This window comes from Poecilia latipinna, unplaced genomic scaffold, assembly GCF_001443285.1.
Source record: "Poecilia latipinna isolate Pla-1442-1.1 unplaced genomic scaffold, P_latipinna-1.0 Scaffold276, whole genome shotgun sequence".
NCBI classification, from domain to species: Eukaryota; Metazoa; Chordata; class Actinopteri; order Cyprinodontiformes; family Poeciliidae; genus Poecilia; species Poecilia latipinna.
In genome coordinates this window covers 447,527-474,811 of record NW_015112892.1, presented here as the reverse complement: position 1 = coordinate 474,811, position 27,285 = coordinate 447,527, and the positions used below count along the sequence as shown (strand labels likewise).

The 27,285-nt window shown below is 38.0% G+C and overlaps 1 protein-coding gene across 3 annotated transcripts in view; it reads right to left on the bottom strand.

Moving 5' to 3' along the window:
- LOC106948167 (CD166 antigen homolog) overlaps positions 1 to 27,285 on the bottom strand; it is a 77,414-nt gene that overhangs the window by 7,868 nt on the left and 42,261 nt on the right. For all 3 annotated transcript variants that reach the window (XM_015033692.1, XM_015033691.1, XM_015033693.1), the window contains exons 2-11: positions 14,118 to 14,227; positions 13,651 to 13,864; positions 12,217 to 12,281; positions 10,562 to 10,649; positions 10,238 to 10,399; positions 5,865 to 5,989; positions 4,202 to 4,334; positions 3,724 to 3,836; positions 3,491 to 3,617; positions 1,407 to 1,528 (exon numbers count right to left, since the gene is read on the bottom strand). In XM_015033692.1, the coding sequence (XP_014889178.1) occupies positions 1,407 to 1,528; positions 3,491 to 3,617; positions 3,724 to 3,836; positions 4,202 to 4,334; positions 5,865 to 5,989; positions 10,238 to 10,399; positions 10,562 to 10,649; positions 12,217 to 12,281; positions 13,651 to 13,864; positions 14,118 to 14,227 (1,259 nt within the window). The remainder of the gene's footprint in view (positions 1 to 1,406; positions 1,529 to 3,490; positions 3,618 to 3,723; positions 3,837 to 4,201; positions 4,335 to 5,864; positions 5,990 to 10,237; positions 10,400 to 10,561; positions 10,650 to 12,216; positions 12,282 to 13,650; positions 13,865 to 14,117; positions 14,228 to 27,285) is intronic.

Below are 27,285 nucleotides of genomic sequence, written 5' to 3'. Positions count from 1 at the left end.
AGCCAAGAAGATAACACGACTCTAAGCTTTCTGCTTTATAACAAAGATAAATCAGTAGAGGTTCAGCACTCATGATGCACATTGGATTCTTAAAGGGGCAGTGTTATGTAAAATTGACTTTTTTGAGCTTTATATCATGTTATGATGTTATTTCTTCATCAAAAACATACCTGGGGTGCTGCATTGATTCCTTCATGCATGTTTGAGAAATCCCTAAATCTCCCATGGCAACCACTCCAGGATGTCTGAATGCTTTCGCTCACAAAACTCAACGCCTATTTACCCAAACCTCCTCCTTCGAGCTGCTGCCTCCAGCCGAACCGCCGCGTCAAAGAGCATCCCACCCCCGCATCTTCCACACTCGGCTCCTCCAGACTAGCGACAGCAGCAACTAGCAAACACCTGGTGGAGCTGCTCATCTGTTGACCTCATCATTCAAACTATTTCTCAGTGCAACGCTCCTAAGAATATTTGACTTCAATGCTGAAGTCAGAGTTCTGGAAAAAGCAGGTGCTTCTTAAAGAGACAGAGGCCCAATTTCAAGGCACCAAACTGTGAGGTCAAATTTCTTTTAAGTCATGTTTGATATATTCAGCATTTTTATAACAACTTAAGGTTAGATAGTTACTTAATTGTGATATAAAATGGGAATATGTGTCTGGAAAATACATAACACTGCCCCTTTGATGCAGTAAACCCCACCCTCCTCGCTATCTGGAACCCCTGGTAGAGTTGTGTTGTCCTCTCGTTCCTCCCTGTAACACTTAAAGTCTTAAAATAAAATAAAAAATCTTCTGTTGCAGTAGCATAAACTAAGAGTGAAAAGATTTGAAAAATTCAGTCTGGTGCATTTATTCATTTGGGGAAAATATTAAGTATAGAAAGAATTGTTTTCTATAAAATCACTGGTGCCAAAATTGAGAAAATGATTGTATAATTTCCCCTATTGCACAATATCTCCAGAGTCCTTCTTTATGCTCTTCTCTTACTGCAGTTCTATATCAGTAAGTGTTAATGACTATTTAATCTCTCTAAAACATCCCTGCTGTGTGTGGCAAGCTTCTTTTTCACAGTTCCAGTTTTTTTACCTCAGTGAAACAGAAGGTTTATAAAAGTTTAAATTGACTTATTTTAAAGTATTTTTAGGGGACTGACAATTTTGGCAACACATTTATTTCAAGGCGTCTAAACATCTTTATAAAGGGTGCTAACACCTGCTAGCAGCCAGAGGTCCAGGCTGCAAAAAATCTGAAGCCACTATGAATAAATGTATGTGCACTTATATAACATATTATACACTTGCCCTACAAAAATTGCAAAAATTATGCAGGAGTGAATTTCATTTAATCCCGGAGAGGAGGATGAGCTTTCCACGGAAGTGTGTGTTTCTGTGTGTGTGTGCATACCAAAGTGCCGTTGATGTTCCAGGAAACAACTGGCTTTGGGGAACCTTCGGCCTCACAAATTAAGACTTTACGGTGGCCGTCTTTGTCGTTCTGATCGTCCAGTTTTCTGATAACCGGAGCACCTGCAACGGCACGGAACGTTTCAGATACACCTGAAGCAGAAAGTGATTCGTCATGGTCGCATTTCATTCGTGGGTAAAATGTAAAATGATACGAGGAAAATCTCAACTTGAAAGAATAGCATTTTTGGGAAGAACCCATATTTGCTGCCACACAAAAGGATTCTTTCTTTTAGAAATATAAACAAAGAGCCTGGATGCAGGGAATAAAAACAAATATTGCTCTTTCTTCCTGTTTTATAGCGTTTTATCCCAGCAGCAAAGGCCAACACTACGACAGGTTAGGTTGCCTTACAGTGTTTGGTCAGATAAAACAGATAAAGTGAGAAAATATCACTTTTATATAATTCTCTTGATTTATTTAATAGCACAACAAACCATACTCCATTCAATCAACAGACTGGACAAGTCATAGGAGTCTACCAAGATGGTAGACGCAAAAAAACAACAAAAAAGTGTATATTAGCTTCTAGTAGCAGTATGCGGCTAGCTACTAGCCAGCTAGCTAGCTGGCAAGCAAAGATTAATTATCAGCTAGCTAGCCAAATGCTGGTAATTTACACTTACCCTTGATGGACAGAAAAATCCTAGCTAGTTAACAAGGGTTTTCTAGCATCTAGTTAGCGGTAGCCTCAACCGGCTCAAAACAAAGAATGTAATGTATGTGTGCCATTCAAACTTTTGGCTGACAGAAAAATCCCGCCAGAAAGATCCCTGCCACTGCAAAATTTAATACCTGTGATTAACGTACTTAAGGCCAACCTGTTTTTTTTTTTTTATTAATTTAAGATATTTTAAGACCTTAATTTCCCCCCTTCTTCTTTCAATAAATATCAATTTGATTATTCATGACTAGGGCGGCACAATATGCGTCATCACAGTATTGGAAAATATTGCAATGACGATATTAATCACAATACATATTTTCTTGTTTCCACTCTTTTCTATCTGTGCTTCCGTCACTCTGTGACCATTCATCTCTGCCGCCGTGAACATCCGCTGCCCTAAGACTAAATATTACATTAGCATGAAAAATGCATGTTTGTATGAATATTGAGCGATACTGCAATGACGAACATTTGCAATACGTTATGCAGCCTTACTCATGGCTAACTGTGCTCATGTCAGCAACACGTCTCGTCTGACTCGCAGACGAGCAGCTCAGCAGCTTCTAGTTGCTGTGCGTCTCTTAGCTGCTGGTCTGATTGCCCGGCTTGTCAGACGTCCATGTCTTGGTAGTTGTTCTATGCTCTCTCTGAGATGTTCACACCTTAGGATATTGTTTTATAACCCAACTCTGCTTTGACATTTCTCCATATTTTCACTCCCGACCTGTCTTCTGTGTTCTATGGTGTTCATGCTTTGCTATTTTAATATAAGTTTTACATTACAATATCAACTTGGACTGTATTTAATTTGTGTATGATCTACTGAACTGGTTGCACTTGATTTTTCTTTATCATTTCCTTCTACTTCCCCATTATGCCACACTCTGTTTTGTGTCTATCACTTAAAATCCAAATAAAATTTATTCAAAAAATAGGTTGTGACATCACAAAGTGTGAAAAATCTCCAAAGAAATTAAAAATTGTAATTTTGAAGCCAGTTTAAGGTTTGTTGCATGCATCCATAGAAACATTGAGTGTTTCAGGTAAAAAAAAAAAAAGAAATCCTATTCATGCCTTTTTTGCAAATTAACATTATGTTAAGAATGTTTTACTTCTACAGAAAATAAGTTATGTTTGTAAAGAACTCTCTTCACCGTTTAATTTTTATCAATTCAACCATGCTTTAATTAGTTGTTGAGTTTCAGAGATGTTTACCATTCTTTCGCTTCATTTCTTTGGCGTTGAGCTGCTCAAACAGGCTGAAAATTTTATTTTATTTTTTCCCCATCCGCACACAAGGGAATTAGAAATCTTCCCAGCAAACTTTGAGCAACAAAGCGTTTCCTTTAACCCGTACCTTCGACAGTCAGACGAAAAGAAGCCTTTCTGCTGAGGGGGCCCATCGTCACCTCCAACTCATACAAACCGGCATCTGAGTAGGCAAGCTTGGCGATCTCGGGCTCTTTGTTAATTTTAACACCTCCCTGCGTCAAATGAATAGAAAAATCGGCACTTTCAATAACGAGCACAAACATGTCATAATTGATTCAAGCACCGCTCTAAGGAAGATTGCTTTTTTTTTTTTTTTACCTTTGTCCATGAGACCGTTGCTGTGTCGGAGGAATCAATGCTGACACTTAGATTCAAAGAGTTGCCTGCGTGTCTGATGACCGTCTTATCCAGGTTTAATTTGACGTCTAGGTCTGAAGAGAGATAGGATGTGGAAAAGAAGGTTCAGAGGTCTGATAGGGGTGGAAGCGTTTTCCGTTGTCAAACCGCGCAGCTCCGCGCTCGGCTCATAGACGGAATTATTAGAAGTTGTGCGGCTGACACACAACGGCTGCCTCTGCAAATCACAAGAGGACGGTCTGGCAAAAGAGAGATATTAGGACTTCCTTTTCTTTAACAAGACAAAAAACAAAACCTTCCCATCTCATTGTAACAAAGAGAGTCTGCAGGCAGAGGAGGAAATTATAGAGATAATGATGCAGGTGTGCAGACATATAACCAAAACTCAAGTTGCTTTTCTTTAAAAAAAAAGGAAGTAAAACAACAAAACAATACTTACACTGGACTGTGATGTTCTTGGCTGCTTCTATCGAGGGGTGGTCAATTAGAGAGCATTTGTATTCTCCGCTGTCTTTGCGTGAGATGTTTGCGATGGTGTAATTGTCTGAATTTTCCACTTTCGTCACATTTCCCTGCAAAAAGAGTTCAACGAAGCAGGAGCAGGTCGCCTCGGTTACACTGCGGCGTCGTTCTTTTTACAACATTTAAATGACTCACATTATCAAAAGGGCAAAAGTTTCCCAGCTAAATATAAAATGCAGCTTTCAGTTGAAGATTTCATTAAAAAAAACATTTAAATTTAATAATTTATTAGTAAATCCCCATTGTTGATTTACTAATAAATTAGGATTAACCAAAGATGTTGGATGTCACTCCCTAGATTAGTTTCACAACAGGAAGTAGACTAAAAGGTCTTAAAAAAAGAAAAAACAACAACAATGTATTATGACCAATATGCAGAAATTCAAGAACAGAAAACATTTGCAAATTATTTGAGCCACATCTAAGAGAGACTTCCAAGAAGAACAACAATAGCTATCCAAAGACAACAAAAAAATAAATAAATGAAGTGGCCTAATTAAAGTCTGGACTTAAATTAAACTTACAGACTAGTCACACTTAAAAAACCCTTAAAGTGGTAGAATTAAAACCTAACATCTACATTTTTCATATCAGATTTTAATCCATTTTTTTCATGTTTTATTTTCTGAAAGAGAAACTACAAATGAATGAAAATATTTTCAAAATGTGGTTTTCATTTCAATGGTGCTTCCTGTGCTTTGTACGATGGGAGTTTTTGTTTAATTTTGAGAATATCAGCAGAACAAGGACTCAATTTTACCAGAAAAATGTCTTGAAATTACCAGAATAAAAACATTTACTGGGAAAAAGCTTCAGTAGAGTTATCAGGATCTGATGTTATCAGTTAGTTTAATTTGCTCTTTCTTTGAAATAGTCACAGTTGTTTGCACCATCGTTTCAAAGTCCTGCTAGTGATGATGTTTTGATGGTGTGTTAAAAGACTTTGTACTTTTGTTAAGTATTAAGTATCATCTGCAAAACTTATACAATATGCTCAAAATTTTCTCATTGTAATCTTTTGTTATTTTTTCATGTTAGAGTTAAAACTACTTCTTTATTCTTCTATTAATACAGCTTTAGTCTGGTAATATTATTTATTCTCAACCCTGTTGCCATACAATTGCATTGTAATATTATGACTATTGTAACAATTGAAAAAGAACAATCTTAGCGTTTCTCTAATATTCCATCACAGAGTTGACCTGAATCCAAAGTCCAAATAAACAGAAGCTGTAAAACACGCTTGTCAAACAAGATGGCTGCCTTGGATGTGATGACATCACTCTGAACTGTGGATTGGTGGAAAAAGGAATCCAGATTTTTTAAAAATTAAATCTTCAAAAACCAATTATTTGATTAATCCCAGCTCCATTTTGTCATTACCAATTATCGCAAACATTTCACAAAGAGAGTGAAAACAATTAATTATTTAGTTTAGGGACCAATTTCTTTTCCAAATATAAACAAGATAGCTTGAGTAGCTTCTGAAAACCATCTTTCAGTTAATTTCGGTCAGATACTTAAATTTTCTTGATGCGGGCTACATAGGAGTTTTCTTCACAAGTTTGGATTTTACATACCTTGATGTGAAAGTTAAAGCTGGTGGGACGAGGGTTTCCGTCTGCCACACACTTCAAAGTCACGTCGTTTCCCTCCACGGGTGGAGAATTCGAGATGACCTCCAGGACGAGTTTCTCTGTGGAGTCTGCGCAGACAAAACAATAATAATAATAATAATAATAATAATAATAATAATAATAATAAAAAGCAGACACATGTCAGATTGGCCCCATCCTTGACTGAGTGGAAGGCCAAGCTCAAACTCTGCACCTTGGTATTGGTTATGATCGAGAATAAAGCGGAGCGGAGAGGAAGATGGCTGAATTACTGTCATAATCGGAGGCACTCGAGCAAACGGTCCTTTCAAAGCTTCGGCGTTTCCGCTCCATCTGAAGCGAACTCTTTCAAGAATTTCATTTCTTTTAAGAAATGAAATTCCACTTTGGACTGAAGTCGGCAGGTAACTTCAATACATATTACCTCAAACAAACAAACAAAACAAACAAAAAAATCCCAAACAACCTTTCAGTGTTGTTTGGGATCAAGTGAATACGAACGTGGGCTCTGAGGTTCAGCTTCGACTTAAAACTCTTAGGACAAACGTCACAGGCAAAAGGTTTCTCTCCAGTGTGTGCGAGTTTTTATTTTTATTTTTTTACATTTGTCTGTTTTGGCTTGAAGCAAAATAACAAAAAGAAAAAAAAAACAAACAAAAAAAGAAGACGAAAAAAACATGTTTTAACCAGCAACAGCTGCAACAGTGTTTGTTGATTCTCTGACGGGTCAGAGGCTGTTTTTTCCTGCAGCTCATTATCTACTGGATAGACAGATGAGTGTTTTACAAATGATGCAGCACATCAGCTAATAACTTAACCTGCCCAGGCAACAACCAGACAGCAGACATCTGTGCTCAGACACACACTATAAATTAAAAAAAAAAAGAAAGAAAAAGAAAAAAATAATCAGTATTTTCCTACCCTCTGTTGTTAATGTGAATAAACTGTCTAGATTTCTGCAGGCGGGAGCCGATTGTCGGTTTTAAATTGCCCTGCGCATGCGTTAGATTTAACTTTTCAGCCACAAGGGATTAATTTTTCCCAAACTCTTTTCTTTTTGAGAGACAATTTTGTTTTTAAAGTAATGGATGTTTTCATAACCTTGCTTATTCGTTTTCAGTTTATGTGAAAAGCTGCCAACAGATATGAAAAGTTCTTTCAAAGATGTAGGAAATTAAAGACAACTACATTCACAAGAGGCTAACTAGAGCAAAAAGTTTTTTTCTTGATTTGTTTTCCAGGCTATTTTATGTCCAGGTCCAGTCCTTGAGAGCCACTATCCTGCGACTTGTAGATGCATCCTTCCTCCAACACACCAGAATCAGATGACTGATTTCAGGCTGATTACTCCTCAGAGTGTCATTCAGCTCTGCAGACGGCCTGGTAACGAGCTATTCAGTGGATTCAGGCTTGGGCCCCCATGATCTGTTCTGTGTGAGTTCCTGAAAGACTGTTTTATTTTCCTCCAGCCAACCTTTTGAAACTCCTCCTGTATGGTTTATCTGGGGAAGTTTCTCTTTTATTCAATCATAAAGCACAGAAGCAACTTGACACACATGGCAGAAGAAACAGCTACCATCCTAAATGGGACCAGCCCACCTGGTCAACACAATTTCACTCAATTCTCATCTTCATTCAATGGGTTTTCTCTCATTGCAGTGGATTTCTCCTGCAGAATTTCAACTGGAGTGATCAACGAACAGAGGGAGAAGGTGTGAACGTCGATTGATTCATATATAAAGAAATGTATAAAATAAACATAATTTGATCCCAAGTCTTCGACATGAAATGGTTGAACAGTTTCGATGCGAAATTATTCGAAGTTCTCAACATGAAATATTCATAACCATACAATATGTTTTAAATATGATGAAGTTAGAAAACTAAAGCAGAATCTAATTGCATATAACCTAGGTACATGTTTCGTTTATATAAATCAAACAGACTTTTACTTCTAGTGTACGCTTTTTCGTCACTTACAAGAAAAACTGTTCCGAAATATTTCCAGGTGAAAGAAAAAAAAAAAACTGGTGAGAAAACTAAAGAAGCACCACACTTCATTTTTGTTAAAGTAACGGCGTTTAAATCTACAGGCTAAATACCCGAGCAGACTGTCCAGCTAATTAACTAGTGGATGCCAACTTGGTATAATTTTGTAGAGCAGAATGACAATAAGAGTTAATACTTTGTAAAATTAACATTTGAAAAGCACAACTTATTACAAGTGTTTATTTTACATGTTCCTAAGCTTATCCAACTCGAACTAAAATAGCAGTAAAGTTATTCATCAGAAAACTTGATTATAAATGTAAAAATGAAAAATGCAGAATAGTTTATTAGCAGATGCTCTTATATTTTAAAGAAAGAACTGTTAGATCATGCTATACACAGCACTGGTTTTTATTTTTATATATGTACATAAATACTCAGCATGCTGTGAGGCCCTCAGAGCAGACCGTGCCTGCAGGAGCGTGAACAAAAGTTTTATGCCAACTCTAAAACTGCAATTACAAAGAAAACGTCATGAACAAAATTAACATTCGCTTTCTGGTATTTGCTTACTGGGATTAATGATTTCCATGAACTTTATAATTAATATTCTGCCCAATCCAAATCAAACTTGACATTTTCAGCTGGCGCAACACAGAGGTGTTGTTGTTTCCCCAAAGAGAAGCAGACTTTGGAAATGGTAACAAGCGGAAGGTGAAAGCGAGACGGGGGCTAGAAGCTTGAAGTGGTTGACATCTGGCAAGTCGGGCTGCCCCGGAGGGCAAGCTGCACTTACAGGAGCTGCACAGCAGCAAATTAACCCTGCAAAGTCTCCTGGACTTTTTTTTTTTCTTCTTTTTTGACCAAAGCGACTTGCATGACCTTCGATCTTAGCCTGCTCTGTGTTTTTTCTCCTGCTTTGTTTTACAAATTGAAGGCTTTCAGGCAGCATGTGGTTTCTTTCAAGTCTGTTCAGGATAAATCTAAACCTCAATATCGACAGAATGAGATATTAGGTGCAAAATAAGTAACATTTTCACAAAGGATCAATCTTTTCATGCAGTGATATGGAAACATGAAAGTAACAAAAAAAAAAAAGTTAACACTACTCGCAGTGATTCGCAAGAACGTTTGTTCCCACAGAATTTTTCAAGCAGAAACTTCTTTGAAAAGTTCTTAAACGATTGTGCAGAAGAAAGAGAAGCACGCAGTGGTGTCAAATTCTTTTAAAAATAACAATCTAGAGAACATCAGTGATCAAAGAGGATCACAAGGAAACAGGTAGAGACATGTTGAGAATAAAGTGGTGGAAAAGCTTAAGGCATAAAATTCTTGAAAAGATGAACACAGCTAAACGTATGAGAACCCTGAAGGAAACCTTTTAGAGGCTGCAGAACAGATGTTCATCCTCTAACAAAGCAATGACCGCAAACATATGGCCAGAGTTAAGATATTTCTGTTAAAGTGGCCTAGTCAAAGCAGACTCAGAGATCTGCTGCAATCTGGAAGTCCAGAGTAACTCTCAAAACTGAAGCAAAACTCAGGAGAGTTTTCAAAATATAAAGACATTAAAAATAGATCTGTCACAATAAATTTTGTTGGAGGATAAATTGTCCCAGTAATTATTGCGATAAACGATACTATTGTTGTTTTGAGGCTGTTTTCAAGTAATACACTGATAATGGAATATCAACGCGAGTTTGCACTCTTAATAAACTTTAATATTTGTAAATAGTACTTTACACTGGAACTAGAAGAAATTTTAAATATCCCAGATAAAACAACCAGGAGTAATAAACAGAACTGAAATAAAAACCACACACAACCGAAACCACAAGTAAAACAGATTTTGATGTTTCTCTAAACAAAATTGTTCATCAAAAATACTAATCACTAGAATGGAAATCATTGAGCTCACTTTAATTTATCATGATGTTAATAATTTATTTCTGACAAAGTTGCTTAAAAAGTCTGGTTTTAACAGACATTCAAGGTTTTCTTGCAAAATCTGCACAGATTTCTGCAGCAGAATGAGAGATATTGGAAGGGGAAAATTGAAATATAGCAGACATTTCCAAAAATTAAGCTGGCTTCTAAAAACAATTATGCATGTTTTCCGATTTGGACAAATTTTACTTCTGAAGGAGCGAGTGCCAAAGAAGCCTTCTGAGTTCCTAAAGCTTACAAACCTTTGACTCTGTCACCACTGCCCAGCTTCACACTGACTATGCAGTCTGTCTCAAGGTATCCTGCAGATAAATAAAATCTATCATCCTCTGTGTGGCTCATTGACTTCCTGTCTTTCCTTTTATGTCCAAGCGACATTGGGTGTGTTCACCTTTACTCACAGTTGATGACGAAGGTCTCTGGGGGGGACACGAGGCCACTGGCCAGCGAGTGCTCCGCCCTGCAGCTGAACTGGGCGCCTGTGTCTTCTTTCCGCGCAGAATACAGCAGCGTGGATTCGGTGTCTAACGAACCAGAAGTCTGGTTCACCATAATCACAGTCCCTAGAGAAAACAAAACCAAAAAAAGTAGAAAAAAAACTTCAGCATGGTTTAAAACATCTCGCACATGCTGTGGCAGCAGAAAAAACATCTGTGCATGAAGTATTGATAAAGATCATGTTTAGCTATCATGTCATATTGTGAAGCAGGATGAAAGATGCATACGATTTTCTTCATTCGTAAGTGCTTTGTTGTTCCTCAGCCATACGATCTTTGCAGGTGGATTAGCATTTTTTGCAATGCATTTTCCAAGCTGTGGAATAAATGAGAGGAAAAAAAAATCTCTTAAAATTAAAACAGATTCATTAATGAATTCAATAGCAAAAAAGTAAGAGAGTGCTTTCAAAAAGTATTCCTACCGTTTAAACATTTAACTCTTTGTGACATGACCAGCAGGGTTTCCCCAGTGTATTATAAGCCTGGCGGGCCACCAGGCTTTACTTGTGCCCCCACGAGGCTGAGCATTGCATATTTTTTATTTTTTTTAAAGTATTATTTAAAATGTTTGCATTTTTTAAGACTTTATAGTTGGTGTTCAGGTATTAATCTTCCAATCTTTTACATCACAATCACAATCACATAATTATCAAGTGATATTTTCAAACTTCTTGTCAACTTTAAACATTTTTTAACTCAAAAAAACGACGGGCCGCAGGATGAATGACTTCCCTAGCGCAAAAGTTTTCTGGGGGAAACCCTAGCACCAGACTACAAATTGTTTAACTGAGTTTTAATGTGATTGAACAACAAAATAGTACACCATTGTGAAGTGAAATGAAAGAGAAACAAAACTGAATGAGATATTTTCAGTCTCATTCAGTCTGAACAAATCTGGGTGAACCTTCAGAGATACATAAAGACAATTACAAAGTCGGTCTTCTACCACCTGAAGAACATTTCCCAGATAAAAGTATTAATGTCCCAGAAAATCTTCATCTATAGTTGCATTGATTACTGCAACTATGTCTTCACGGGTCTCCCTAAAAATGTCAGACAACTCCTACTCTTTGTTCTACTCTCTGTAGAAGAGTAGAATTAAATGTTTCAGTTTCACATTTAACCTGAAAGAAAGTTCCAGAAAACTGCAAAAATGCTGAAACCCTGAGCTCCTTTTAAATCAAGGCTGAAAACTAATATGCTTAGAGTAGCCTTTGATTAATAATAACTGGAATATCACCAGGTTTAGTCTGGTTTGCAACTTTTTCTGACTTCCCTTTAATTGTCACTGCAATGTAATGTCTTTTTTTGTTTCATGTTTTTATGACGCAAAGCACTTTGAATCGACTTGCCACTGAAGTGCGCTATACAAATTAACTTGATGATGAAGCTCGCGTACTATCACGTTAGAAGTCAATAAAATGCATTAAAGTTTACGGTTATGTGTCAAAAAATGAGAGAAATTCAAGGGGTATGAATCCTTTGGAAGCCACTGTAGTCGTATGACTTCACTGAAAAGCCAGCATTTCATTTATGTTTTAAATTACCAAACATATTAGCTTTTTTTTTTCTCTTTTTTTAAAAAACGCCTCCACAGCATTTGAGGAGTAAAAGACTTTTCCACGCAACAGACCATGAAATGCCCGAAGCGTTTCTAAAACCCGTCCAATCCTCTGAGTATTCTAATTACTGTAGGGAAGGAGGGGTTCTGCTCTTCTCTAATTTATGAGAATCACTTCAAAGAACTCATTACTGTAGTAACATTCACGCTCTCTCCTATAGGTCCCGAGATAGCGCCGCACGAATCGGGAGGGTTTCTCTTGATGAATAACTGCTTAAAATACTGTAGGTATAAGCAACAATTATCACAAAATAAACTCCACCTTTGTGAGTTTGCCAATCTCCAGTTCTGCTGCCTTCTCGGTTATAAAAGGAGCTTCAGGCGCCTCTGTAAGAAACAAACAAACAAACAAAAAAAATGGTGTTATTGTTATTGTCATTGGAGACACAGCTGTTCCTGGTGTCAGTCATTATGCGTTCCTTCAGAGGGTTAAAGAGCTGCTTGTGCATGTGAAGTCTGCAGAGTTACAGAGCCTTAAATCCAAAACAAATTAACTTATCCTGTCCCAAAGGAGACGGCGCTTCTTAACCGTCGGCAACGCCTCGTCCCCGGCATGTTGTTTCCTCAAACAGCTGCACCGTGTTGTAAGGTATTTGTGCTGCGACGACCTCATGGTCAATTAGACTAGATAATGAATACAGATGCATCTCGACAAATTCTATTATCATACACAATAGCCTGGATGCTCACAAAGTACTCCATGCTAGTGGAAAATTCAGTGGAAGGAAAAGGTGTGGCCGGAAAAAGTGTCCAATACAAACGTTTCATTGCATATACTATAAAGTACATGGGCATTTAGCAAGCATTTCTGAATTAGAATTTTTGTTATTGGCTTCATGTAATAAGAATTTTAATTCACTGTAAAACCTAACCATCAGAATTAACAGAAATAAACACCCAAATATGTAATATTGGACATTATACACTGTGGTTATGATAAACTATATAATGTTCTAGTTTGAAATTTTGAACTGAATTAGTGAACTAAATTATTTTTCAATGGTGAGAAGATTTTAGTTGAACAAAGAGGTGAGGGACAATAAGCTATGCTTTTTCCCCCCTCAATATTCAAGCTGTTTTATGTATTTATTTTTGGTTGTAGTGTTCTGTAATTATTGTTCTTTCTTATATCTTAGTTTATATTGTGATATGTATGTTATATTGTAATATGTGGGTAGATATCATTTACATATTTGAAGTAAATTATACAAAAAATAGAAAAGAATCATAAAAAGTGCACTGCAAAAGCAACATTTTACTAAGTATTTCTAGAATCAAGTGCAAATGTCGTAGTGCACTTTAAATAAGATAAAACAAACTTTCAAGTAGCTTTTCATCAAGACATTTGAGCTTTTTTAGGTCAATAATTCTTTAATATTTATTTTTAAAATTACAAGTTCCACTGGCAGATTATTTCACTTATAACATGAAAAAACGACTTGTTGTAAATGGAAAAAAGTCTGCCAGTGGAACTACTACTTTTTCACCAATATTAAGGAATTCATTATTAAAACAAGCTTCTATATATTGCAGAAAATTTGCTTTTAAGTTAATTTAGTCTTATTTCAATTGTCCTAAGACATTTGGACTTAGGAAATATCTAAGTGCAAATGCAGACGCAGCTCAAACACAAGTGTTTTACTTTAAAAATTGCTTGAAAGGACCTTTAAAGTAGAAACACAACGCCTGTACTCACTGTGGACGATTAGAGCATGTGAAAAGTCTTTAATATTTGGACCAAAGTTTGTGGTAATCAATGCCTGGCAGGTGAAGGTGTGCTGGTCGGTCAGCTTGGCTCCGGTAAGCAGGAGGCTGAGATTTGCCGCCAGGCTGATGCGATCCTTGTACTCATCGGTGGCTAAGATTACAGTTTCCTTGTCCTTAGATTTGACCAAAAGGTCTACATTTTCCTAAAGACAAGAGAAGAGTACATTTGTTATTTGTCTGTCAAATATGTCTTCCAATTCAAATAAAAGCATGCACAATGTTTAGCTCCGCCCTCCCTCCCCCCGGCTTCGTTTATAATGCGCCGTCATATGGAGGTGACAGATGCATGCTCTAATGCACACCTCCTGCTCCCAGACGGGGCGTGGCTCAGACATGATAAATGGGTGTCAGACTAATGTCACTGTAGCGAATGCATTGACCTCCACTGCGACTTACATATTTCCATTTCGTCAACGTGACGTCTTTGATTTTGTTGGCTTCGAAGGTGCAAGGAATCTCCACCGTTCCCCCATACAGGCCGATGATGCTTTTTTCCGCCGACGACGCTGGAGAAGGGATAAAAGAGTTTGTTAATCGTCATATATGATGAAAACTAGTCTAAAATGCACTTTTTGTACATTATTTGTCAGAGATTCCTGCTCAGGAATTTGAGGTCTGAAACACAGATTCTAATTACTAAACACAATATATGTAAGGGGTTCACACCCTGCATGAAGACCACTTGTGATGAACTGTTTTCAGTATCAGCAGGATGTTAAAAAAAATGAAGTCAAAGGAAGAACAAAAGGTATAAGAAGCTATTAATGAAACTAAAAGAAATGACCTTATAAATTGAATTCAAGGGCAGCCTCTCCAAACAGTTAGGTTTTCTCTACAGATAAGTGCTTTCACACCACTATCCACTGTTATTGGCAACCCTGAAAAATGTACATAACGGAGTTCCACACGGAACAGTGCTTGGACCAATACCATTTAGTTCAAATTTACTATTATTTGGAGAAATGATTTGATGGCACAAGGCCGACCTTCACTGGTATTCACACAATGCTCCAGTATTACGAGCAACCTTGGTAATGATGTGTAGAAAACCCTTAAAATAAACTGTTGCTATGGATACTTGACCCAGATAGGTCACTGTGTGCAGCTTCTGTGATATTTTTTCTTCCATATGGATTGCAAAATTAAAGTTTCTAAATATACTTCATCTTGTAGGAACAGTTAGAGAGAGTCAATAACTTTGGCAGTGATTATTTTGTTAATATCTTTTCAGAAGGTAGTGTTTTCTCAACTAAATGTAGTGACTCTTGGATTATATTTATCCAAATATTTCAGTGCAGATCATGTTTCTGACATATTTTTTCTGCTTTTTATATATTTCACCAGGAGTGGGAATATCTGTGGAGCATCCAATAGATTTAACATTTATTTTTTACATTTTCTTTTTTTTTTTTGCAATTTTTACACATTGCTGCAAATTATTCAGGCAGGTAGAGGGACTGCACAAAGATAGGTATAATTAAAATTTGCAAATCTCATTTAGTATTTACAACTCTTTACTGATACGTCTATTTAGAATCATTCCGATACTAATATTACATTTAACTTTTAATGAAAAACACACAATTCCTAAGGAGGGCAAATCATCTTACAATTCCTTTTCCTGCTTTAAATTTGATCCAAATCATGGAGGCGACATGACTGAGAAGAAGGGTGGAGGGTGGGCAGGTTGTTGCCAGCAGAAAGAGTCTCTACTGTTTGTGATGAGGGGTTAGAGTCAGAGGGCCGCGGGGAAGAGGAGGCTGCCGCGGCCCGACTGAAAATGAGGCGCCGCACACGTCCCTGGCGCTCAAGATTTGCATTTCAGACTCTTCAGAGTTCAGGCTTAGGTAAATGCGCAAGTGGGCGTGCGGGAGCACAAATCTGACAGCTAAAATCCCAAACAGCTCAACGGCAGTTCAGCACACGAGAACAAACCAGCGGCCAGCCGTCCCTTCTACTCTATCTGCTGAATCTGCGACAAGTCATGTTTGTGTATTTACAGGAAAGGAACGAAGCTAATTGAATATTTGGTTGTGCTTGTTCAGCTCTGAAATTGTCCAACTTATGTTCTTTCAGTAAAGAAAAAAATAATAAAGCGGCATAGTTTGAGAATTTCGCTCTCAGTTTCACTTTAAACTCATTGGAGCTTTAAAGGTTTCCTCTCCTCTGGGGCAGAGTTGGAGTGAATTCATTTGCTGTGTGCAAGAACCTCATTTGAATCCCATTTGAAAGAAAGTAAATACTTTTACTATGGTTACCATTGTCCATGTTAGGACAGAGTAACAACTGCGACCCTGAGGGATGGTTTGCACAGTTGATGTGACCTGAAGCCGAGGTGACACATTTAGAAATGTTTGTTTCCTACGCAGGATCAAGTCCAAATTATCACACGAGTTCATAAAATAGCCAAGTGCTGAAGTGATTTATTACTAAACAGAGAAAGAAGAAAAAAAAAAAAAAAGAAAAAAAATCAAACAGCCTGCCTGGAGTCAGCAAATTCTGCTCATGTTGCCATGTTCTTGGCACTCGGCCCAACAAGTTCCCGCGCCAACACTTGTCGCTCATCATTATGAGCTGCCAAACAACTACCAGTCTGGTTCCGGATCAAACAGGAAAACCTGTTATTTTTTACAGCACCAAAAACAAGGAGGATGTCAAAATGCAGATTTAATTACATCTGTTTGAAACAGAGCCGCTTTGACTCACATCCTTTTTAGGGTATTACAGCCATCAAGACTCCACTGCCCCGTGTCAACATATTGGCGATCAATGAGACATTTGGGAAACAAAGCTACTGCCTTTGTAGATAATGACAAAGTATAAGCATTGTAGGGTGTTTTCACACATGATAGTCCGGTAGACTCAGTTTTATTTGAGACCAAAATTTCAACCTTTGCAGTTTGGTTTCACACCGTGTCAAATGAACCAAACTAACTGGAAAACCTGTTCCTCTGCACAATGAACTACTGAAGGAAACAACATGGAAATCTCAAATGAAGACAGGAGCACAACTTTCTTCTTCACAAAATGTAAACAAAAATGGAGTGGCATCAGATATTAGCCATTGTACGATTTCTCTTTTGTCATTGATTGATGAAAGATCAATGCAAGTATTTGTTTTGCTTGTATTTACCCAGAATGCCCTGCGCTACAGCTCAGTTCCTGCGTTTGGAGTTGTGTTCACATTGTGCATTCGAACCCCGCCAGAGTTCACTTCAACCAAGCCAAGAAACAGGCGTGTAGGCGGACCAGAGTTCGATTACGCATTCACTTTTAGGACTTTCAAGGCAAACGAACTGAAGTTCGATTAAAGAGGACCGATGTGATTCACCCTAATTAAAGATCAGAAGAAAACATGATAAAATATTAAAATGCAACACAGTCGTTCATTACTATCTTCTTCAAATTTGCTTAGATAAGCAAAAACTACCTCGTAAAGTTGAGGAAACTTTGAGGCCTGTGTGAAAGTAGACCTTGGCAATATTTAGGAGTTGGTTGTATTGAGGCATCAAGATATATCACAGCTTTAAAACGTCATGCTTTAAGAGATGCTACTCTCATTGTTCTTAAGTTTTAATGTCTTTATAATGAGATGCAAGAGAAAGTAAAGGAAGAATCCAAGTTATGTGGAGCAGACTACAGCCATGCTGCCCCTCCCCGACATCTTTCTGTTCTTAAACTTCTCAGTTACTTACAAAAAGGACTAGTCACATTTGGGAAAGTCATGTTGTGGAAACTAATGAAGCGCCACCCAAGGTTACGTTGTGAGGCTACTTTTCAAATAGACAGACTGGTTCATCTGAAAATCTTTCTTTCTTAGTCAAAGAGAATGATCCGGGGCAAGTTAGCAGCTTTATGACTCAGTCAGTCAAGCTTAGCTGGCATGCAAGATGTGATAACCCGTTCAAAGCTTTTTAACAGCTTTTCACACCCAATTAAAAGTGCATTGAAACCTTTAGGTCATTGGTCCAATTTACAACTCTGTAAATGTGTCAAATGCTCCTTTTGATTTCATTTGAGTCAATATATCCAGAGCAATTTCTCTTTTTTTTAAGAAACCTTTCATAGCCCTCTTTTAATTAGATTAAAATCAATGTTTTACCATCAGAGTTAATATCTATCAGGGTTTCCCCCAGAAAACTTGCTAAGCCCGGTGGTCGGGGCGTCGAGTGCACTATACGCGGTTTATGAATGCCTCAAAGTGGTGAAATAATTATCAGCTTTGTTAAGAATTAAAGAGCTCAGGTCTGTTTGCCAGTACATGCACTTGGCATGTAAAGGTGAGGGAATCCTCATTGGTGCAGAAAGAGCAATACATGGTTTGTAATTGAGCACCGTTAACACATTTTGTGTAACGGCGTAATAAATTGTTTAGATTTGTGCTTAGTTGCAACACTTTACAATATTACATATGCAAAAGTGATAATAGATCATTTTTTAAATAGTTAAGATCAAGTCATACAAGCTGTTTATGTTTATATTATTTTTCTGTGGTGCAAATTTTTGAAGTTGAGTCCCACAAACTTTATGCACTTTGTTATTTACCTCATTAATGTTTTTATTTGTCACAGCAGCTTTGAAAAACAAATATGCCTTTTTCCTGTCCTCTTTCATTTACAATCATATACATTTTGATGTTTAATGCTTAATTTCGTGGGGGGGGTTTATGCCACGCATAATTACCCTCGAAAAAGAATACAGTTCCTGCTTTTCCCAGCGGAAAAACTGGGTAAGCATGACTGATAAAACAACAACAAAAAAAACAAAACAAGCATAAGACATTAGGAATACAAATGTTCAATAAAATATGCACTATATACATTCAGATAGATCTAAAATGTGTGGATAATGGTGTGAGGTGGAGTAAATCTGTGAAAGTGACGATAATCGGCGCCGACAGCTGTGTCCACGAAGCAGGAACAAGTTATGAGAGCATCAAAGCGGAATACTTCCACCCCGGTGGAAACTATGAGAGACACATAGCCCTACCTTAGGGCTTCACCCAAAGAGCTACAATCCCTGCATTCACAATGAGACTTGGCGACATTTACTCGTGACAGCATGGGACAGGACAAAACATCACCACATTTCCACCGCTGACACCTTCACCGGGACTTTTTCCTAGCAAACACGGAGATAAGCCCAGTCGCCTGTCAGCCTGGTTGCATGAATTTCTTGCTCTGGATTCCTTTCATTGTTTATAAGACCTTGAAATATTGCCCCCTCACTCCCTAATACTGAGAAGTTCATTTAAAGGATTTAACTTTTTAAGGAAAATGTGTTAGATAATTAAAGGAATTTAAAACATTTTTTTACACTTTTATTTCCCTCTGCATCTAAGCTTGTTGGAGTAAACAATAAATCAGTTGACCGCAGGATATATTAAAACAAGCTAAATAATTTCCATTTTGCAGGATTTTTTGTTTTTCTCTTTTCTCTCTTTCTACCAAAAATTGGATGACAAAAGTTTTCAGTTCGGTCCGTTGGTCTCAACTTGCCCCTTTTTATAGAAGGCAATTTTGTTCACAGAGAATTCATAATTCATTGTATTTGTTGTTTCTGTTGGTTTGTTTATTTATTTTTGGATATTTAAAATGTCTTCCAGCTCCAGTGTTAAATGTTCATTAGAAGTTAAACTTCATTGATCTTTGAGAATGCGTTCTTGCATTATTTTGTCATTACTGCATGATCTCAAAAGGAATATTATCGTTTATCTCAATGTCTTGGACAATTTATTGTCCAGCAAAATTTGTTACCAATGCAAGCCTATCTGCATCTATTAAAACCCTTCTTACTTCTATCATTTAATTAAAAATACTACTTTGCATGTGCATATGTGCACTTTTCTGGACGTCACATATGCGTCTGCACTGTGCTCGCCTCTTAGTCTTTTCGATGGGATCCACCTGAAACAGTACCGCAGATGGCTGGTTTGGACGCAGCATGCTGATGGAGCTATCCTGCACTCTGCTATTTTGCCTGTCTGATGGAAATCTAATGAAACGTGCAGGTTTCTGATCCAGGCAGAAATGATTGCACAAGCCGGGTGGAAGACGAAGGGAGGGGGAAAAAAGGCTAATGGAGACATTGTGAATATATTGAGAGGGGGCCGTTAATGAGCTCTCCTTGGAAGACACGGGGAGATGTTTTGCATACGTGTCAAGTTTGATGACATCCTGCTACATTTCATTTTTGCAGGTATTTAGGGTGCCAGAACTAATCTGTCACTATCTTGATTATGTGCTCCACCTGTGCGTGTTTGTGCATTGGGTAATGTAAGAAAAAAATAAAAATAATAATCTGAATGCACTACACAACCTGCTGAAGGTGGTGATTCTTTTTTATTATTATTTGGGTATGCGTTGTGTGCACGTTTATGCAACCAGCAGTGGTGTATATCATATAGTGAATGATGAGAGACAAACCTCTCAGGACTAAAATGCAGCACAACCTGCAAGGATGAGTCAAACAACTGCTTGTAAAAACAAGAGAAAGTTAGAATGAGATTACACCATGAGCCCAGCAGAGATGGAAAAGGTTATCGCTCTTCCTGGGTAATAGAATCCTATCCATTTAAAATTCAAATAGACTTTTTTTTGTTGTTTTTTTTTTTTGGAATATTCTAATAAACCTGCATCCCTGAGAACTTTAAAAGAGTGTGCATTAAGTAAAGCCATTATCTGTGGAGATTACGCCATAATAGAATGAGAACTAATCGCACATGTTGAGATGCAGACAGCAGAGCTCCTGCTGCTTGCTGAGATAAGGTAATCCTTTACAACAGAAGTAGGAGAACAGTGTCTTCAGAGTAACAAACATTTGCACACACGTTCGTGCACAAAGCAGAACAAAAAACAAGTCGCCACCTCCGACGGCTGTCTATGCAACAAGGGGATGATGGCGAACGTTGAGATAAGGTATAGAAAACAGTAATGTTTAAGTAAAACTCGAGAGGCACAAAGAAGTGTTCCTAGATCGCCCAGTAGCTGACCGGTTGGAAACTCAAAAATCCAGTCTATTCCTGATCAGTGAACACACCAAGCCAAGTACTACCAGCTCACGGCAGCAGCAACACTCTTCAGTGTGGACGCCTTCATAGAGCGAAGAAGACTCTGTGAAAAATCGAGTTTTTGAGCTTTATCGGTTTAGTTATGTTCTATGTCGTCCCAGAAGGTGGAAACTTAGGGTGTTTTCACACCTGCCAGTCTGGTAGACTTGGTTAGATAGGGACCAAAGTTGGAACACTGGTTACATTTTCAGCTGGTGCAGTTCGTTTTCACACTGCTCTGTGCCAAACAACTCAAAACCTTTGAAAAACTTTTTTCCTACCCTTGGCTGAGATGGTGCTGCACTAAGAACCACTCAAGGAATCGACATGAAAACCTCTGAAGAAGACAGGAACACAATTTTTTTCTTTACGAAATGTAAACAAAAATGGAGTGGCGTCAGATTTTAGAGGTCGTAGAATTTGTCTTTTGTCAGCAGTAAAAGACCAGGAGCCATTTCTCCCGCTAGCGTTAGTTTCTCATGTTTGTTTTATTTCTAATGACCCAGAATGCCTGCTTTAGGAGTGGTCTCCAGTCCGTTTGGTGTTCACATTATGCACTCAATCCACGTCACAGAGTTCACTTCAACCAAACCGAGATCTAGGTTTGTAGGGGGACCAGAGTTATCTTATTTTGGTCCACATCAGAGTTTTCACACCTCCCCAAAGTGAACTGGACTTTCTAGAAGAATGAGTTAGATTAAAGCAGACTAAACAGGGCTGGTGTGAATGCACCCTTAGTAAAGATGGTCAAGGCATAATCCACACATTAATAGATTCTACAATGTTCCAGAATGTGCCATGCTTGGTCACAATTGGTTGGCGCATTGGATAAAGGAAAATTTGTACCAATTGAACCTCATGGACGGCAACAGGTGCCTTTGACCTGAAGTGCAATTTCCTCAAAAAGAGGATGGTCTCTACTGGGTATGATGTTTTTGTCTCTGTCTGGTTCAGATTTCTCACAGGGGGCGCTGATGAGCACCCTCCCCTCTGCTCTACCAGATCAGTGCCCATAGAAAGACAAAGGACATTCCCCTAGACTAGCGGCAGCAACAATTTGCAAACACCTTGTGGAACTGTGAACCTGCTGAGCTCATCAGTCCGGTCCTTTAAGTAGGAGACATCAGCCAGTTTCAAGGCATTAGATATGGATATGATGTGAAGTCAAATTTCTTTTCAGCTACCTTTGATATGTACAGCATTTTCATAACCACTGAAGGTAACATAGTTGATTGATAAATAAATATGGCTTTAAAATGGCACTATGTGTCTAGAAAATGTATAATACCTGATTTAACTAGTTTTAGATCTCAAAGCACATTTGAGAACTCTTTGGGGGTTGAAAACATCTATACAAGTCTATACATGTCGTTTTCACTCTGAGTGAGCTCTTAAAAATAAAGTCAGAGGAAGCACTAACAATATAAGAAGCCATTTAAAAGAAAATATGTCTCCACTTCTTTCAGGCAGCAGGCAAGAGCAAGACTTTCAGCAGATACAAGGTGGTTATAACAACAACATGCCGTTTTCTCCCAGTGAGCTTTCAGGCTCTGTCCATCATAAAGCAGGATGAATGTAGAAATCTTAGAGTTAAGACGTCTGTTTTATAGGATATACAAAGAGAGGCCAGCAGAGAGACTAGAAAAATATTCTGAATACTGAATAGATCTTATATCAGATATGAGAGTTGGTTAAAACCAGTAAAGTTTCACAAAAAAAACAGATCAGAAATCAGACATCAATTTCTGATCTGTGCATATTTAGAAAAAACCCTGGAAAATCACTAGGTTTGACTTAACTAAAACATACTAGTTTCAATTGAACAATCTGGCATTCAAAATATTAGTAAGTGATTAATTGAATCTGTTCATCTGTACCTATTGTAGACTAAATTCAATTAGATGTTAGTAATTCTATCTTGTATGAATGGTATCCCTTTAAATGTGCTGGGAAATTAAAACTTGCTGTTCTTGACCTCAAAAAATGACTTTGCAGACAAACTGCAGCTGTATAGTTTTGTTTGAATGATGAGGCTGAAGTGCTTCATGGCTCAAATTGCAACTCACCTCTGTCAGGAACAATGTGCAGTAACCTCTGCATTCAGGCTTTGTCTACAACAGGCAAGGCTTCTTTTGTAAACCTTGCAACCTGTCATGACCGTGGAAGCTGGAGACATAAAAGACTCTTCTTTCAAACGCAAAACTGCACCTACTAGTTAATTCTGATTTCTGCTTTGCTTTAAGATTAGAAGACATGCAAACTGATTTTTAGAAAACTTTGTGTAAATAAATGGGAAAAGCATCGTCCATAAAATTAACAAGAAATGTTGCTGTAGGTTTCTTGAAAGGAGTAGGAGTCATGGAAAACGGGATTACAAGATTGCCCTCATTTATCCAATGCGCTCCATGCTTTATTTGAGTTTTATTAAACTAAAAACAGTGCATCAAACAGTATGTTGACTGAAAACGGAGGGAGTTTTCACTAAGGTTATTTAACAGAGAAAAGAAACTGCAGAGTTTATGACAGCTCAGAGCTGACCAAAGGGAAGTCGTCCAATTTTGATCTCTGACCAGTTGATAGATGCATTTGAAGCCAAAATATAAAATATGTTAGCATTATACTGCTAATTGTTTTGTCAGGTGTAAAATCACCTGACAATTTGTCAAAAAGCAGAAGTTTCTTAAAGAGACCGATGCCCAGTTTCAAGATGTTTAATTACAAAGTCAAATTTAAGTTATTTGATGGAAAATGCCTACTTGATTTTAAAGTCTAGCAGTAATCAAAGTAATCGCTGTAATTTTGTAATTTAACGGATTACTTTTTCACATTAGGCCAGGCTAGTTTGGAAAGCCTTTTCCCCTTCATACCAAAAATGTCATTCCAATGTCTTTCTGCATTGACTCATATTGTCTTTATTAAAGTTTTGACAGATATATTTTCATAAATTTGGATGAATATTCCTTTGCAGCTCACTAAAGGCACAAACTCAATGCTCAAAAGGATTTTCTCGAGACCGGTCTACAAAAAAAAATAAAAATAAAAATAAATAAATAACTAAATAAATAAAAATCTCTTGACAATCCACCTGCCTCTCAAGACAAAGGTTCCAGTTCAATACATCTGGGAATTTACAAATCACAGAGGAGCGTTTTAGTCCTCTGAACCACAAATAATATGGCTCCTAGGGTTTTATCTGAATTCCCCTTCAGTCATAGAAAACGTGCTCTCATACTGGCCAAGTAAAAAAGAAGAAGTTAGCTAATGCTCCTGCAAAAGGTAAATCAACCAATAGACAGGTGAGTGATGGAGACAGAAGGCAGCACCACAGGAGATACTTTCATGTTCCTGATTAAGGCGCCTCTATCCGTGAGAGGAGACAGCTGACGACAGCTCGGATAGAAGCTCGCCTGGGAAATCAGTTTCCACCCTGCAAAAGTCTCCATATCCTTGTTGTGCTACCTTACACCCATAACTCCCATTTACACCGGAGTTTGTGTGAGTGCGCGTGAGCACCGACGTGTCCGTGCCTTTCACCTACAACATCCCAAAGAAAGCCGAGGCCCAAACTTATTAAGTGCCGAAAATGAGGCTTGCTCAGTGAATGGGGGATCCCATGGCGCATGTCCACAAAGACTTGATGGCAAATAGCCTCGCTTCAGAGGCGGCTCAGCGTAGAGGGGGCAAACAGACCCACTCCGGCTAGATCAATACGACTCGGAGAAAGGCCAGATTCTTCAAGTGAACTGCACTTGCCTAAGGAGAGAGAAATCAAAGAAAGCCTAACCTTCCGTGACATTCCGCTTCTCGTCCTTGTCTTTCCTTTAATAATTCAACAAGTGCTGAATTTTGATTAGCCGCACCAAGAACCTCGAATGAGAGAGATCAGTGATTTAATAAGCTCAATCTCTAAGTGCTTGCTGTCAGGAAAAATTGCCATCACACTGGGAAGTGAGAGGGGTTTTTTTTTTTTTTTTTTTTTTTCCCTTTTTAAGGAAACCAGAACAGTCTATCACTGGAGTCCCCAAAGCATCCTTGTAGCTATCTTTTACCATCTGAGCTCGGCTGCTTTGTCACACCTTTCACCCTTCACACACTCAGCTGGCTCATCTGTTACCGACTATGACAGACACATGACTATATTGTAATTCTGCTCCAGTATCTCGCTCAGGAAGTGTATAACATCAGCACGCTGAAGAGAGACATTAAAAAAAAAAACACACACACAGCTACATTTTCACTGTCTCTCTCTCTTTTCCTCTCTCTCTCTCTCTCTCTCTTGAGGGAAGAGGTGTAATCATGTTGCTGATGGATAACTGACAGCAGGGCTCGCACAACATCCCTCTCACACAGCTCCTCTCTTCCTTTTTTTTTTTCTAGCGAGCTGAACCGACGAGGCACCATTCCAACCGTCAACACTGTATGCTCTGTAATTTAGCTCTTTCCTTCCCACTGTAATTGCCTGTCACTGTCTTTGGAGCATAAAACTAAAGCCATCAGCTTGTATTTTTTAACTGTCAAGAGCTGGTGGGCACAGAAAAAAAAAAGAAGAAGAAAAAAAAGTATCTCGGTCTTTACAGCTGACTGATTTTTAAACATGTAATGAGAAAGAATGCACAACTTTTACGGGTAGGATACAAACTTTCTAACCGTGCAGGGTGGAAATCAAGCGTGTCTGTGAGTCTGCAATGGGAGTTGACCTGAGAAATCGGCTGGTGGCCAGATTTTACCGCCATCTGGCACTTAACCATGAAACTAAGAAAAAAGAACACTAAAAAGTAGAATTTTTTTTTTTTTTTTTTTTTGCAGTCTATATCTCTAAAAAAGAAATTGGTAAGAGCACTTCACGCTGCACTCCAGTTGGAACTGGGAAATCAACTGAAAGGCCATATGAAGCCAGACTTCCCACTGGGAAACTGGGAGCGACTTTGTGTTTCAAGATGGCTGCTCGTTGCATCAGCAGTAGTAAAATGTGGTGGACACTTATCTTTGCAAGATGTGGATGCAAAACAGCATCTAAAATCAACAGCATCCAACTATAAACTGAACAAATTAAAAGTAAAGCTTAAACTAATGTTTATAAGATATTGAAAATGTTTATGGGCGTCGCCATGTTAAAATTCCGACTTTTCAGCTAAAACGGAATTAAACTGGGTCTGATGTCAAACCCAATCCTGAGTTCCCACTTTTACAGCTTCACATAATTGGTAATTAGAAATTTGCCTTCAAAATCTCTAATCTAGAACATCTCCACTATTATTAAGATTAAGCTGCTCCTTCAACTTCGAATGGATCAATTTTCAAAATAAATACTAACACAAACAATTTAATCTAAAAAAAGAAAAACTCATGATTGAGATTTTAAAATGTTTGTTGAAAAGCATAAATGCCTGTGTTTTTTTGTCAAAACCATTTCCAAACGTTTCCATTTCACAATTTTACCAGCAGATTTGATTTTTGTCTTGTACTTCACGGTTGACAAAAGCCCCAATTGTGGAACATGAGCATCACTGAGTTGTGTCATAATGCATTCGCAACAATTTCCCTACTTTACGCCACGCCACCTGCTTCTGGGCACAGAATGAAACAAAAACAAAAAAACATGATTTTAAACATGACTTCCTGACCTTCCATCTGGAAAGAAGGTCAACTTATGGATAGAAAGAGTTGAGACAAAGCTTTCATTTTCTGACAAAGTCCTCCACACACACACACACACACACACAGCCGAAGGCTCCAACAGCAGCTTGGCTGGCTCATCTAGGCCTGTCTGCTCTTTCTTTGGTTTTTTAATAAGTGATCCGCACTCAATGGATTCTTATCTACAACTTCCACAAGAAATACAGTCTGAAGCCTCGCACATTTATTAGTTTTATGAGGGAAAGAGAGTGTGTGATACTGTCTGACACTAATATAACACTGCATTCATGCATGGCCATGCAATGAAGCTACAATGAAATGTGAAATTGGTCTCAAGAAAAGCGGAGCAATTTACTTTCACACATTAAATGCTACAGTATGTGAGCAATTTCACAGCGAGATAACACTGGAGGAATAAATCTACTTCCAAGATTTGTATAACTGCAGCCATAAGACTGGCTTTTAACAATTCGCAGGTTATCAATTCGAAACTAATTCAGCAAAAATAAATCAGTGTTTCAAAGTCGAAGCAGTGACATTGTAAATAAGACTCATTTGTTGAAACAGTTCTGGACCAGAACTACAGAAATGACCTGAAGTTATTGACCAGTTCATGTTACTGGCTTGTTGCCAGATTGGAGGGAAAGGGCTTTTTAAAACTAACCTCACTAAAAAGTTAAAGTTGCTATTTTAATTCTGAAATCCAGGATGAAAACAGCTTAATCCCACACCTGAGAATCTACTGAGCCCCCCACGAAGTGATGGATGATGTCACATTTGGGTCAATATTTTATATGCACTCTACAGATATAATTTAACACTTTCAAGCAGTTTTGCTGACATTTTATGCAGTTTTATGCAGCAATCAGCATAAAAACT